Below are 15,092 nucleotides of genomic sequence, written 5' to 3' on the forward strand. Positions count from 1 at the left end.
TTGCTTGATCATGGAAATAGAATATTTGCTGCCCAGGAGCAAAACAGCATCAGAAAAATAGATTTATTTTCAAGGGTAGTTCCTATCAAAGTATTGACCAAGGTTAGGATTTTTTGTCTTGTTTTCTGTTTTTGTCTTCCCTGGTATGTTAGCAAAAAGACTCAACTCAGTGAAAAACATCTGATGAGATTAAAGTTCAGTTGTTTTTCAGTCACCAGTCCAATGCCTGCATTACTCAACCTTAACTTCAACAATAATGTTATGGCGCTGCCCCCTATTTCCTTTGTTAGGCAGATTACTGGTTAATGGCCCGAGATGTTTGAGAAATATCCAACCTAACCCACTAAATTGATTAGGAGATAACTGCAGATCTCTCTCAGAGCCTTTTGCAGGAGTCAGCCATCAAGGTTGGAGGAGGTGGAGTGGGGGAGAAAGGACGGGAAAAGAGCCAAGTGAAGAAATTGAATTTTGGCAGAGGGAAAGTGTGTGTGTGCTGTGAGCAGTCCATCAGCATTAATTCTTTGACTTTCTCCCTGGGTATCTCACTTGACATTGTTGGTATATAGCCTTATAAGGGTGATCTAGGCTTACATGGCCACCTGCACTTAAGACCAAGGGTGGAGATCCTAATGCCCTTCAGATATTGTTGGCCTACAATTCCCATAATCCCATGCTGACTGTGGGCAATGGAAGATGGAGTCCCACAACACCTGGAGGGCCACCAGTTTCCCATCTCTGATTTCAGACTACAACAAACTGGGAGGGGTAACAAATGCCGCAGAAGCATGAATCGGTAATCAATATGACCATGACAGATTGTAGAATAGGCCCAAACTAAGAAAATGAATCTCAGTAGGAACAAATGTTAGGTTCTACATTTAGGCAGGAAGAACCAGCTGAACAAACAGAAGATGGTGGTACACCTGGCTTGCCGGTAGCACAGGTGAAAAGGATCTTGGGGTCTTAGTAGACTACAAGCTGAGCATGAGTCCATAGTGTGATGTAGCAGCAAAAAATGTGAACGCTAGTCAAAGCTGCATCAACGCAAGTATAATGTCCTGATCAAGGAAAATAATAGCCCCGCTCTGTACTGCTTTGGTGTGACCACACCTGGAGTACTGTGTCCAGTTCTGGGCACCACAATTTAAGAAGGATATTGAAAAGCCAACAAATGTGCAGAGGAGGGAGATCAAGATGAAAACCAAGCCTTATGAGGAATGGTTGATGGAGTTGGGAATGTTTAGCCTGAATAAGAGAAGACTGAGAGGAGAGATGATAGCCATCTTCAAATATCTAATGGGTTGTAACATGAAAGATGGAGCAAGCTCGTTTTTTCCTGCTCTGGAGAGTAGGACCCGAACTAATGGATTTAAATTACAAGAAAGGAGATTCTCACTAAACATCAGAAATAACTTTCTGACAGTAATAGCTGTTTGACAGCAGAACAGAGGTCGAACGGACTCATTCCTTGATTGTTTTTAAGCAGTGGTTGGATGGCCACCTGTCATGGATGCTTTAACTCAGATGGCTGCATTGCAGGGAGTTGGACGAGATGACCCTCAGGGCCCCTTCCAACTCCACAGTTCTATGTTTGTCCATCTGTAAAACAAAATGAATGCTATAACAACATCAGAAGCCTCCATTACTTTCATTTCAAGGAAAGCAGACTTGAGTTGGGCTGCTCCTGGAAGTTCTTGTAGCTTGAGAAAGTGAGGTACAGTGGTGCCTCGCAAGACGAAATTAATTTGTCCCGCAAGTTTTGTCGTCTTGCGATTTTTTTCGTCTTGCGAAGCACGGTGTCGGAAAAGTTTTGGAAAAGCTTCAAAAATCACCAAAGTCTTCAAAAACCTCAAAAAAGGCTACCACACCGCATGCTATGAGTTGCTCCTCGAAGTCAAGTCGCAACTGGATTAACGGTTTTAAGAAAAAGGAAACAAACTTGCAAGACATTTCCGTCTTGCGAAGCAAGCCCATAGGGAAAATCGTCTTGCGAAGCAACTCAAAAAACCAAAAACCCTTTCGTCTAGCGAGTTTTCCGTCTTGCGAGGCATTTGTCTTGCGAGGTACCACTGTACATATAACAATACTTTTTCACTTTAGCTTGAAAAAGAAACGCAACTTCTCTCACTAGAAAAGAATATCATGCATCAGGCTTGACAGGCACAATTTTGAAAGATAATATGTAGGATCCCATAAAATAAGCCCGTCCCTAAGAATGATGCGAGAAAGGTGCAACCCTATAACTGGATGCAGAAATTTCATGAATTAGAAGTTACAGAATCAGAATGGCTTGCAACTGGGTACAATTGTGCAAGAATGTATAATGAAAGGATGAGCGAGCCATGAAACTAATTGTGTCTTTAGCTGATTTATTAAGGCTGTCCTGCAAATTTGCTGAGACTGCAATTTCATTCTGGGAGAAATGCATCATCCCCTTGGTCTGGAAACACTTATTTCTAATAAAGCATGGGCGGTATATGTAATCTCTGGTGGAGGAAAGTGTACATAAATGTCCTGCTTTCCCTTGCCTTTGAATTTGGTTCTGACATCATTGGCCAGGTGTCAATCATTTACTTGAACAGCTTAAGGCTATTTTTGTACAAATAATGCTTTCTTTAAAAGTTGCAAGAGCACCCCTGTAGGCAAATAACTTTTACTAAAATTTAAACATTCTTTTAAAAAATATTTTTTAAAAGAACAGAAACAAATGAACAAATAAGCATAGAGACTTGGTTCTTTCCAAGTTCTGTTCCAAAACAAGTGAGCTAAAGAGGTTCAGACACTGGCATACTCTGGCTAAATCCTGTTTAGGGAAGAGCCATAGCTCAGTGGTATGCAGAAAGTCCCAGGGTCAATTCCTGGCATCTCCAGGTAAGGCTGGGCGAAGACTTCTGTCTGACACCCCGGAGAGCTGCTGCCAGCCAGTGTAGATAATATTGAGCAAGATGGAGCAATGGTATAAGGCAGCTTCCTACGTTCCTCTTTTGAGGTTCCAAGGTGCACAAAATGGGTCCTCAAATGAGGTCCCTTCACAGGTGCAAGAGATGATTGGGGTTAGTGGGAACATTCCTAGTGACCATGCCCTTGCAAGTCAGCTGTGCCTTCCCTTCCTGGCGGCCAAGCATTTGGCAGAGGGGCTCTACGCATGTACAGCCCCACCAACTCACTGGGGAATGCTGACTGGCCAGGAAATCAGATGGTGGGTGTGTTGATACATGCGGAGCATGGCTGGCAGGCACACGTTCCCTTGCACCTGCTATGAGGGGATGTAGGGAGTGGGTGGCAAGCCAAGAGCTACTATTCCAATTTGATTTCTAGCAGAACACGGACAGGCTACAGCAGTCTTGAGGCTGGAGCAAGAGCATTGGCAGTGATTTCTCACACCCACCCCTTCCTAAGAATGCAGGGCACCCACAAAACGTGTGTGCATTTGTGTTTACAAATAAGCCTATACAGTAATTGTGAAGTGGGGACTGTACATTGGCAGGGGTAGTTCCAGTTATATTCTGAGGGTGCTAATGGGAATGCACTTTAGCAGCTATTTAGGGCCAAGATATACAGTAGCAGGGAAAGGTGATACTGCTTGATCAACTGGCTAGCTTATAGCATGGATTTGCAATAGGCTTAGAATAAATGAACACATCTACTGCTGTCAGGTTGTTGGAGGAAGCCTCTCCACCAGTCACAACTGCACAGAACTATGGCCAGGATATGTTGCATACTTTAGGCAGTGAGAGAATTAAAAGACAATCCCAGTTGTGTGAGATCTGGAAAACAGAAGAAGTATTCTGTAACCAGGCATCTCTCTTTCTATCAAGAAGCATAGCAAACAGGCCATAACTTTGCTAGTTTGGCCCTGGTTTCTTGGTACCAAACTGGCTGCTTGTGTAGAATAGAAGCCCAAACTCCTGTGGCATCTAAAGCATCTCTGAAGTGGATGGTGATTCTTTTGGAAGCTCAGGCAGAAAGCAGAGCCAGCCAGGCTTATGATGATTTGTCCGTGGCAATGCAGACAAGAGCATTTGGAGATTTGGGATGTGGGTCAGTGAAACAAATAAATTAAAATTTAAAATGTAGCATATTGCATATGCAAAGTGTTAGCAATCATTGAAAATGACGCTCAGCTCCCTTGCCACTCCTGGTCCTATGCCAGTGTAATATCCCACTGAATCATAGAATTGCAGAGATGCAAGGGGTCATCTAGTTCAGCCCCCTGCAATGTTGGAATCTTTTGCCCAATGTGGGGCTCAAACCCACAACCCCGAGATTAAGAGTTATTTCTTGCTGTACCGACTGAGCTATGTTAGATCCTCTTATTTTCTTTCTCCTCTCCTACTTCTATGATCCAACCCCATCTTCTCCTTTTCAGCACAGCTCACTGCTAAGCATTTCCTGTGAAAATGACTCCCCAACCCAAGGCCTCTTCTTTGCTGGTTCTTAGGGGCTACTTTCCCCCCTAAAGTCTCTAAAAAGGTCATAATGACATAAATCCAGTTTAATTAAACATGTGCTGGGTATTATATTGAATGTCTTCACCATCTGTTATGCTGGCAATGCTGAACACTGAATCAAAACAAGAATCTCTTTCAAAATGTGTTTTGCAGTTAATAATAATTTGGCCTTAGTTATTTCATTAGCATGCCAAACAAAGCAATGTTCAAAGTGTTGTTTGTGCCTTGTATTTGCACATACTAGGTACAAAATACTTTCTGTACCACAAGAATTTGAAAACATTGTCCAATGCAAACCACACCATGTGTGTCCCTTTCCAGAAGTTTGCCAGTTTTGTTTTGGTTTTCTGGCAAGGCATCTGTGCCTTTAACAGCTGTGGGACAAACAACAGCTTGAAACTTCTTTAACAGGCAGTAGGCCAGATTGCCAGGCACATCTTTTCCTGGGAAAATGACAGGTAAATAACATACAATGGCTTGGAAATAGCTAGGGGCACCTCTGGAAAGCGAGGGCCATTTCAACAAAACATGCCTTTCCGTCCCGTTCCCCCCCCCCCACATTCTAGCTAAAGATGATGTCAAGTTAGATCTGTGTCTGTGAGAACACCACACTTGCTATACAAAAGTAATGCAGTTTTTGACTGGGACGGAGAAAGTCAGAGAGCTTTGAGCATTGGAAAACCCATTTTGGGGCCGGCCTCTTTGGAGATCTGATGAGGGCCAATGGATTTGTTGCGGGAGTGTTGTTGTTGTTGTTTTTAAAAAAAGATATCTGCCTCCATCTATGCTCAACCTGAATATTTGTAAATAAACTCAAATAATACCTTCATGCCCAACATCAGCACCCAGAACGGTTAGGCAAACATTTGGATGGCAGCATGCTTTTAGCTGGGTGAACCTGCAGCTGCTTCCATCTTCATTTCCCCAGAATGCATCTGGGAAAATGAAGATGGCAACTGTCAGGGTTCTTTCACCCAGTGCATCTTGTCTTAGCAGTGCCGGTCTATGGGGGGGATATGTGGTGATGCTTAGCCTGGACCTGAGCAAAGAAGCGCTGGACAAAGAAGCTGCAACTGCTACTGCTATTTCCCTTGTTGCTTAGGGCCCCTTCAAACCTGGTGCAGTCCCTAAAGACAGAAAAACCATGAATCCCTGGTCTTTTCCAAATGAAACCAAATCCAGGTAAGGACAATGCCCCTAGAACTTTTCATAGTTTAGGAAAGTGAGTGCACATGACAAGGTGGCCCCCTGTTGGTGACTGAGGGCAAAGCTCCACATTCACATCATACAGTAGCTGTAAATATTAGCAGAATGGATAAGAATAGCTTCACATTTGTGTTCCGAATCCTTCTCTCTGGCTGGCTGGCTTATTTATTTATTTGATTTATATACCACCCTTCATCACAAGATCTCAGGGCGCTTCATGGCTGCTTTCCACATTAGGCAAAAGTTTCAGATACGTCTGCCATTTTTTCTTATGTATTGTTCCTTGCATTTTATCTCTGCAGTTTTCCATCTTTCAATCAGACAAAAGAATAAAAGAAGGATTTAAGCTCATGGGTCCTTTTAGTGAAAAACATGGTGGTACGTGTAATGCGTATTCTGAAACAGCTTCTTTGCTTACTGCTTATTCACGCCAGTGCAATCAAATAAATAGACCAGACCTGCAGCTAAAAATAGTTCCCATATCAGATATCTATAGCACGGAGCTTCCTATGAAATGTGTCTGTCATGAATACTGGTTAAGGACTGAAAGACAGTGGCAAGGGATCTACAGATTTGCACGAGCGATTGAAGAACACAACCATCTGCACCATTCAAATAAGTTACCATTCAGACACACCATTTTGCTTTACAAATGAATCCGTTGTAGAACACTTTGTGAATTTAAAGAGTTGGACAAGTATTTCACAGCAGAAATCTATGACTCTCATTTTAATATTTTTATAATAACTTCTGGCTCTCACTAATTTAAAGTAGTTGTTCTAACTGAAAATTACTCTTCTATATTGCACGTCATTTTGAATGTTCCTCCTCAATATATGGTGGATAAGTTAAAAGAAAAATAAAACAACCTTAGTTTTGCCTGCATTTCACTTTTCTTCTTCCTTCCATCTGATCTGGCCATAGAAAGTCAAATAGCAGATTATGGGTGTGTGTGTGTGTGTGTGTGTGTGTGTGTGTGTGTGTGTGGTTTCAGGTTTTTGCAAATCAAAGTAATTCCCCCCCCCCAATGGAAGGACTGCCATTAATATACTGAAGAACAGTCATGCATACCTCCTAGTGTTTCTGACAATGGTTCTGTGTCTTTTATTATTATGAAATGCTTTTAAAATGACACACACTCCATCCTCTTGTATACAGAAGGAACAGGCCTTTCAGTTCTGCTGTGAATTTCCATCCTTACCCTTCCCTCAAAATCTGAAATGGTACTCCTGATAGATTGTTTGCTCCAGCACTCAAGACCATTTGAAAATTATTTCTGTGCTCTTCCTTTTAGAGTGAAGTATCTGTCTCTTCTCTGATCCTATTTTAAGCCTAGAGATTTTCATTCAGTGTGCCAGTTACAGTACCTCATTCACCTATGCTCTAGTCTAAGAGTGAATATTCCATTCATACAGTGGCTGCTTTCTTCTTTATAAAGAAATACTGCTTTGTTATCTCATAGATAAGATAAGGAACCGAGAAGCCTGCTTACATGTCAAGGGACAATTGCTGCTGTATTAAGTATACGAGACTTCTGCACATGGAGGACCAGAGAAAGCAACTGAACAGTTTCTTTTAGTAACATGAGAATCAAGTGGAACCCTCTCACAGTACGTTTTGGCTCCTCTCCAATGGAGGCTTGGCTTTGGGCAGATGCTATTCTGAGTAATGCATCTCAAATGTTCTGTTAATCTATTCGGGCTGAATGAATGACTTTCTATTTGATTTTATTCTCTTTTAAAATGCTAACCAAAAAATGACAATTGTACGTGAATTCAGAAAGCACAAAAGCAGAAAACGCCAGCTTTTACCCTTGTGTTTGTTTTCTCCAAGAGTGGGATATGTTAGCAATTTTAGCTAACAGCTGTCACAGACAAGTTTGTTCTTGACAGATTGCAACAGGAGGGGGAGCTTCTGACTGCAGCAGCCAAGGAAGAAGAGCCTGTTAGGAAAACTGCCTCCAAACACTTGCTGTGCTGTGTGCTCTGCTAATGTTACATTTTCAGTTGCTCAAGGCCAATCTAGACGTGACGGGCAGGGCAGAGATGTGCATTTTATGCATGTACTTTCCCCATTCACATACACAGCATTCTGGGTGGGTGCAGAGTCTATTATTGCCCTTTTCACAAAAAGGAGGATTGGGAAGAGAAACCCTGTAACTGTGGGGGAAGGGTTGGCGTCTCCACCCCCATCGTTCTACCCGGACACTGAGGTCCAGCGCCGAGGGCCTTCTGGCAGTTCCCTCACTGCGAGAAGCCAAGTTACAGGGAACCAGGCAGAGGGCCTTCTCGGTAGTGGCGCCTTCCCTGTGGAACACCCTCCCACCAGATGTCAAAGAGAACAACAACTACCAGGCTTTTAGAAGACATCTGAAGGCAGCCCTGTTTCAGGAAGCTTTTAATGTTTGATGTATTATAGTATTTTAACATTCTTTTGGAAGCCGCCCAGAGTGGCTGGGGAAGCCCAGCCAGATGGACGGGGTATAAATAATAAATTATTATTATTATTGGCACCAAGGATGTGTCTGAAGCCAATTCCCACTTTGGTTCCCAGATGAAGGGAAGTAACTGCTTGCCTCCATTCAGCTTCCCTTCAGTGGGACAGTGGAAATTTTTTGGAGAACAGGAGTTCACCATGTCAGCCCCTGTAGTCATGCCCCAATGTAGCCATGCCACAAATCCAGGCAGGTCTGTCTGTCTGTTCTCTTTCTCTCTGTGGCAGTAATACATTGCATAATACACAATTTATTAGTACCAGCATGATTGCAATCCTGAGTATAGTATCCTGGGGTAGCAAACTCCATTGAATTCTGACTGCAATGGATCAGTTTGTGAAACACAATGAGCTTTTTACACAAGACCTCTGGCTAGCTAAAAATGCAACCTTTAGCTTTTAATTAGACACGCAAACAATCTCAGACAGATGTGTTGACATTTAAACTGTTAGTGAAAAGTAGGAACCTCGCCAAAGAAAAAGAAAGTAGTATGCTGGATTATTTTCCTCACTCTTAGATTCCCTTGATGATAATTTGCCACAATCTTAAAAGTCTCATTGTCACCACATTTACTTGCCATGGGAGATTCATTCAGTCACCTTGCCACTCTGATAATTTTGGTCTTGCTCCAGCTCTGAAAAAGCTCCTGAACGTCACTCCGCTACATCCCTGTTCACACATCTCCTGTGTTCCTATTTGCCGGAAGCATGGCAGCGATGTTCATAAACAACCTACGATCTCTGCCAGTTTGGAGAGGGTTGGGAGCAGGCCGATGTTGCAACCCAACTATTTATCGCAGCCTGTGGGAGCTTGTGACCAAGGACTTGTAAACAGGAGTGTTTGCAAGGGTGTTTTGTGGGATAGGCCTGGAGCGCTGCCTCATAGTGTACGTAGGACCAAGAGACATGGACGGCGAGGGAGCTGCCGCCGTGACCTGCAACACCTGTGCCATGTTTGTATTCCTGTCTCAGAATATGAAAAACTACACATGCAGCAAGTACAAGCTGGTTGCCTTGCTGGAAGAGAAAGTACAGCAACTTGATGCCCACCTATCCACTTTCGAGATACCAGGCAAGATGAGAAATTTCTCAATACAGCAGAGTGGACTGTCCTGAGACAGTGATGCAGGTTGGGGAGTAAGAAGATCACCCACTGCAGGAGTCAAACCCCTGGAAGAACATGACAAACAGGAGCAGGGCCCTAACTGAGAGGTGGTGCAAGGGCTGTAATAGGAAAAAACTAACCTGTACCATTCTGTTGTCAGGGAACAGGAACAGGAGCAGGATTCCTCTTAATCGAGTGATGAAGGTGAGGACTCCAACCCTGACAGGTATGCAGGGCACCGCATACCCAATGAACCTACAGAGTAGCACCCCCAACCTGAGGGTGTGGCACTGCCATCATCGCATTTGGAGGGCTCTCCTGCAGAAGGCCTGAGCCTCCCCCACTCCACAGCTGTATATAAGACCTAGGCCCCTTTAGGCAAAGAAGCATCTTGTAACCATAAGTGGCACTATTTATTTAATTCATTAGATTTCTATACTGTCCTTTCTCATAAAGCTGCACCTGGTGCTACTGCTACAAAAGCACTCAGTTTCTGCTTATTACTTGCTGGATCAACTTCCATGTTCCCCAGAGCAAAGCTTCACATCTAGCCTTGAACCTCACCTTGCCCTATACCCTGGTTGAGCCAGAGCAGGATATCCATGGGAGAAGGGGTGGCATAAGAATGCCAGTTTTGCTGTGGCTGGATACCAAGGACTACCTCCCCTCTCGATTTAGGAGTTCCAAATCAGGAAATGGTAGATGAGTAACTCCCAGCATCTCTTATAAAGGACAGTGACAGGCAGAGTAGCTGAGAAGTTAGGCCAAGTGAAATCAGAAACCTTTGTAAAAAGGGTTCTGGTTAAGTAAGGTTATTCCCATAGAACACACTGAGCCAAGTGTGTCAAAGCAAGTTGCTGCTGGCACACGGCTTCTTCTAGCATTACTGGGTAACTGTCACTTGGTTGAACCTTCAGAGAAATTTTAATATGAAATAAAGAGGGGCAGGCAATGGCTGGCACTTTCTAATAACATGGGTGAAACATTAAGTTCTTGCAGTCTTTGCAGCAATGCACTGGCCTGAGCACATCTGCACCATGCATTGAAAACACTCTTATACCACTTCAACAGATATGGCTGATCCCTGTACCACAGTACCATGAGAACTGCAGTTTGTTAAGGGTGCTGGCAACTGTAGCTCTGTAAGGGATAAACTGCAGTTCCCATAATTTGCTGGGTAAAGCTATGACTGCTAAAGTGGCATAAATGTGCTTTAAATGTATGGTGTGCATGTGATCTTGGGCCTTAAATTAACTTAATGCAAGGAAAGTTTATCATTTCTTCCACTTCCTACATACTCTGTGAGACGAGGTATGGGAGGATGCTGCTGGGGGGTGGGGGCAGAATCACCCCAAACTGGATTGATTGACTGGGGAAACTCAGCCAGATGGGCGGGGTATAAATAATAAATTATTATTATAATATTATTATTCTTATCCCCCCCCCAGCAGGCCCCTGATCCCCATCCCATATTTTTTAGCTCTTCACCCTCCAGAGATTTGGGAGGTGCAGAGGGAGTATGAAGGTGACTGCAGTGGAAGGAGAGGATGGGAAATCATAGAACTGTAGAGTTGGAAGGGACCCTGAGTGCCATCTAGTCCAACCCCCTGCAATGCAGGAATCACAACTAAAGCATCAATGACAGATGGCCATCCAACCTCTGCTTAAAATGTTATTTCTGTGAACTTAGGAGCCAAGCCAATAATGCTAGAAATTGATTAACTAAGATTTATGTTAGAATAAATGGATCCTGAAATCATTAATCATGTGTATAAAGTTAATTGTTGTAGAACCTGAAGGACTTTACCCCTAGGTGAGGAGGGTAGAAGATGTCCTCCTATGATCTGCCTGACTCAATCCCTGCTCTCTTTTAGATGAGCAAGATCTTACCATGCTTAATTTTGTTCTTACTATGTTTCCATGCTACGTATGCCTTGGTTCTTAGAATTTTAAAAAAAGATTTTTTTCATTTTGAATTTAAATCTGTGAGCTCATGCACTAGTTTAGCTTAGTGTGATGTGCAGAGAATATCACACAAGCAGAGATATTAACTATGGTTGTATATTGGCTCCCTTTGACTGCAATCCTACCCTGTACTCACTTACCTTGAAGTAAGCCCCATCAAATTCAGTAGACATGTGCAGGGCTGCACTGTTAACTACAGTATATAACTTGAAAGAGTGGAAGGTCTTTCTCAATGGCAGCTGGTGTGATGAAATCTGCTTACGCAGATGAAAGTTTTATTTTCACATGCCCAAGAGGTTGAACAGGTATTCTGGTGACTTTAAGGAACTATTGTGAAAAGAACCAGATATCCACCAGAATGTTGGCGTTTCAGAGCTGAGAAGCTCCTATCTCTTGCGCTTAATTGCCTCACAGCCCTGTTTGAAGGCACACCAAATAGGGCCTTGGGGGGATATTTTATTGTGATTTGCAAGCAACTGTGGACTTGATCAGTGTTGGGGTGGATTTGCATTTCTTTCTTGCACTTGAGGAGAGGAAAAGGGTCAAATTAAAAGATAATAAAGGTTTGCAGCATTATGTTCTATCTTGGCATGTTCATAGAATATTCCTACTTTTAAACGTAGTAAAAAAAAAAAAAGTTAAGCCACTGTAGGATACCAAACTATAATGAGCCATCGACTATGAATTTGACAAGTAGTGTCATCATAGGCCAATGAGAACTGGGCACATCATGTAGCAGAAGAAACTATTGCAGGTGTTGTTTGTTAAGGAAAGGTGGATTTTGATCATGCTACATATGTTAATTGGCTTTACCAGCTGGATAGCATTGGTCACCAGTTGAATTAAGTACTTATAACACCAGTGTTCTATATTCAGTTGCATAGACTTCGTGTGTCTATTGCAGTGTACGGACAATCTTAGGGACTTAGGTCCACCACACTGCCACTGACAGCCATCCAACTCCAATGCAGCAGTGAAGCTAGAACTAACCAAAGCGTAGGGCATAATATCAATATTGCCTAAAGAACATTTATGTTAAATGTATGACCCTTAGCAGTTGTAATTTCCCAGCATGCTGGAGCTTTAGCAAACATCTCATCTCTCCCTCCCACTGTCCTTTCATGTTCCTCACACACAGCTGTTTGCCAACACACCCTCTCTGTCACTCACTCTCACACCACTAAACTTCCCTTTCAACTCTCCTTCCACTTAACCTACTCTCAGAACAGGTTCATATTGAACATGTGTGATGAACTCCCTTCTGAAATCCCATTGACTAACACTGGCCACAGAAATGCCTTTAAAAAGAAAAACAAACCAAAACTGCAAGCATGTTATACAATTCATGAGTAAAGGCACATGCTTGTTGTATTTGACCCAACACAGCAAATCATTTCCCAAAAGATGCTGAACAAATTGAGAAATATTTTCTTAAAAATCATCCTAGTAAAACCCATGGAAGAAAAATGCACGCCATCTTTCAGCTTGTCAAACATTTAATTCATTTAAAAGAAGGCCTTTATTATTTCTACCCTAGAGCTGGCATGGACCATCCTCAAATCGACATCTCTTACACAGCCAAGTTTCAGATCAGTCTGTTGAACTATTTTCTGACCAAAAGCTGTAGAATCACCTCCTCTCAGTTTCTCTTTATAATGATGGGATGTGATTCAGTTGACTCATCCCTAATTAATATGGGGCTGCAACAGTGGCCCTATAATAACTGCTAATCCATTCCCCTGAATGTTGTATAGGGTCCCTGAAGTATAAAATGAAGCCCAGCCTTCCATTCCCCATACCCCAGGAATGTGCTTTTGCTATTATTTCTACAAGTGAGTCAAAAACCAGCAAAGTCTGGGAAATTTAGTCACTAGAGGACTGTAGGTCACAGCCTGTCTGTACATCCAGCATCTGATAAGTGGAAAGGGAAAATATATATACTTCTTCCTTGTTAAACAGGTGACTCAACCTAGAAGCAAATTGACTCTTTTTCACAATTACCATGATTTATAGCAGTGCAAAATTATAGGTTAGGTTTATTCTGAAGGGTGGATTGTTTCAAAACCATTCACAATGATGACACTAATCCATCTTTACCTGCTCAACAATAAATGGTCACATGAGACAATGTTATATGAAGACTTGTGTTCAGCTGCACAATGTGCTTTCAAGGCAACATGAACTCCTGCTGGGAAATTAATGAGTCTCCACTCAATAGCACTTTCCACCCTTTGATTCTGGCTGTGTGTTAGTAAAACCTCATTTCCTTGTTTTGTAAAATCTTTGTAATAAATCCAGCTGTGATTTTGGCCTGCTTTGTGTATGATGGTTAGTTTTACCAAAGAAGTTTGTTTTAAAAAAGGGAATTCGTTCCAGTTCCGGTTCACCCCTCTGCAAAAGGCACCTAATTCCATTCCAGTTCAATTCACAACCCAGTCCTCAGCATTTTTTTGTTCCAGCCTTCAGAATTTTACAAGCTGCTCTGCTAAAGTATAAACTATGCTTAAGAAGACCAAAAAAATATCAAAACCCATGAACAGAGAATGTGGCCAATTGTTTCATTTATTTCCCCCAACTATGATTTTTAAACCTAAATGGCAACATGATGGCCTTAGCCCCCCCCCTTCCACACTTGAAATGGCAACGTGTATTACAACTTCACTTACTTCAAAATGTGGGCAGCCAGCTCTGCTGCACTTTGGAGGTCCTCCTGCTCATGATGGCGCTGAATGGGGCCCTGGACCTTTGCCACAAAGACTTTGCTTGACAGCACAACTGCCATGATGTTCTTCTTCCTGGGAAGAAGAGGGTGCAGACTGTTAGTGGATGCATGTCTCACAGACTTCATAGCAGAGGCAAGGAGGGTGTGTGCCTTCCTTCTGCTCTGCAGTCCCAGGGCATCCTTTAGACCTGGGACAGCCAATGTGGTGCCCTTCGGATGTTGCTGCCAGCGCTCTAGCCCATTGGCTGTGTTGGCTGGGGCTGATGATGGGAGTCGGGAATCCAGCAACATCTGGAGTGCATCACATTGATTGCTGCTTGCCTTAGCTTTAAACAGGTGCATTTCTGCAGAGGCCAGAATGTAAAGAAATTGAGTTAAAGGCTGACCTAGCAATTCAATCTCATATAGTCAGGGCTCCAAGATTTAGTATTACAAGGAAACATAAGTGGGTTTTGGGGTGCTCCAGGTGTGAAGCAGCCCTTAATGATTTCCTCCACAATGTTGTATTTAAGGTGTCCAACACCTTAAAGGGGGGGGGAAGGCACATAGGAGGCATATATGTTCTCCCTATATGAACATTAGAATTGCCCTGCTGGTTCAAAGAGAAGGCCCATCTGAGAGCCAGCGTGGTGTAGCGCTTAGTGTGTCCGACAAAGAACTGGGAGTCCAGAGTTCAAATCCGCACTCAGCCATGAAGCTCACAGGGGAACCTTGGCCCAGTCACTGCCTCCCAGCCTAACATAGCGCAAAGGGTTGTTCTGAGGAGAAAAACTCGCGGAGGAGGGGGTGGGGAGTAGAAAACGATGGACGCCACCTTGAGCTTGCAGGAAAAGTGGGGTGCGAATGTGAAAGCAAATAAATAAAAATAATCTAGTTCAGCATACTTGTTCTCACAGTGGGCAACCATACGCCCCGACTGGAAGGCCACAAAAGGCGAACGGCCACAAGAACAAAACCACCATATCCTAGGAAATTTGGCCAGGGGATTCGACTTTAAACGGGACTTTAAGCGCGCTGAAAGGGCTCAGGTGTACCCTGGCGCTGCTAGAGGAGCTGAGGTGCGCCCGGCCAGGGCGGAAGGGGCCAGGGGCCTGGAGGCGGGGAAGCCTGCACCGGGCGGGGGAGCTGACCCCCCTGGCTCCAGGGGAGG

At 43.4% G+C, this 15,092-nt stretch overlaps 1 protein-coding gene across 4 annotated transcripts in view; it reads right to left on the reverse strand.

Moving 5' to 3' along the window:
* Positions 1–15,057, reverse strand: part of LOC309529084 (uncharacterized protein) — a 59,677-nt gene extending 44,620 nt beyond the window's left edge. Inside the window, exons 1-2 of one of the 4 annotated variants that reach the window (XR_014218059.1) lie at positions 14,683–15,057; positions 13,887–14,011 (exon numbers count right to left, since the gene is read on the reverse strand). Coding sequence is in view for 2 of the 4 variants with exons in the window: in XM_082216834.1 (XP_082072960.1) it covers positions 13,887–14,284 (398 nt within the window). In the remaining 2 variants the exon portion in view is untranslated. The other 3 variants (XM_082216835.1, XR_014218060.1, XM_082216834.1) reach the window with 3 other exon arrangements.
* Between the last annotated feature and the right edge of the window lie 35 nt (positions 15,058–15,092).

The sequence above is a fragment of the Podarcis vaucheri genome, assembly GCF_965113315.1.
Source record: "Podarcis vaucheri genome assembly, chromosome: 3".
In the NCBI taxonomy this organism is placed as follows: Eukaryota; Metazoa; Chordata; class Lepidosauria; order Squamata; family Lacertidae; genus Podarcis; species Podarcis vaucheri.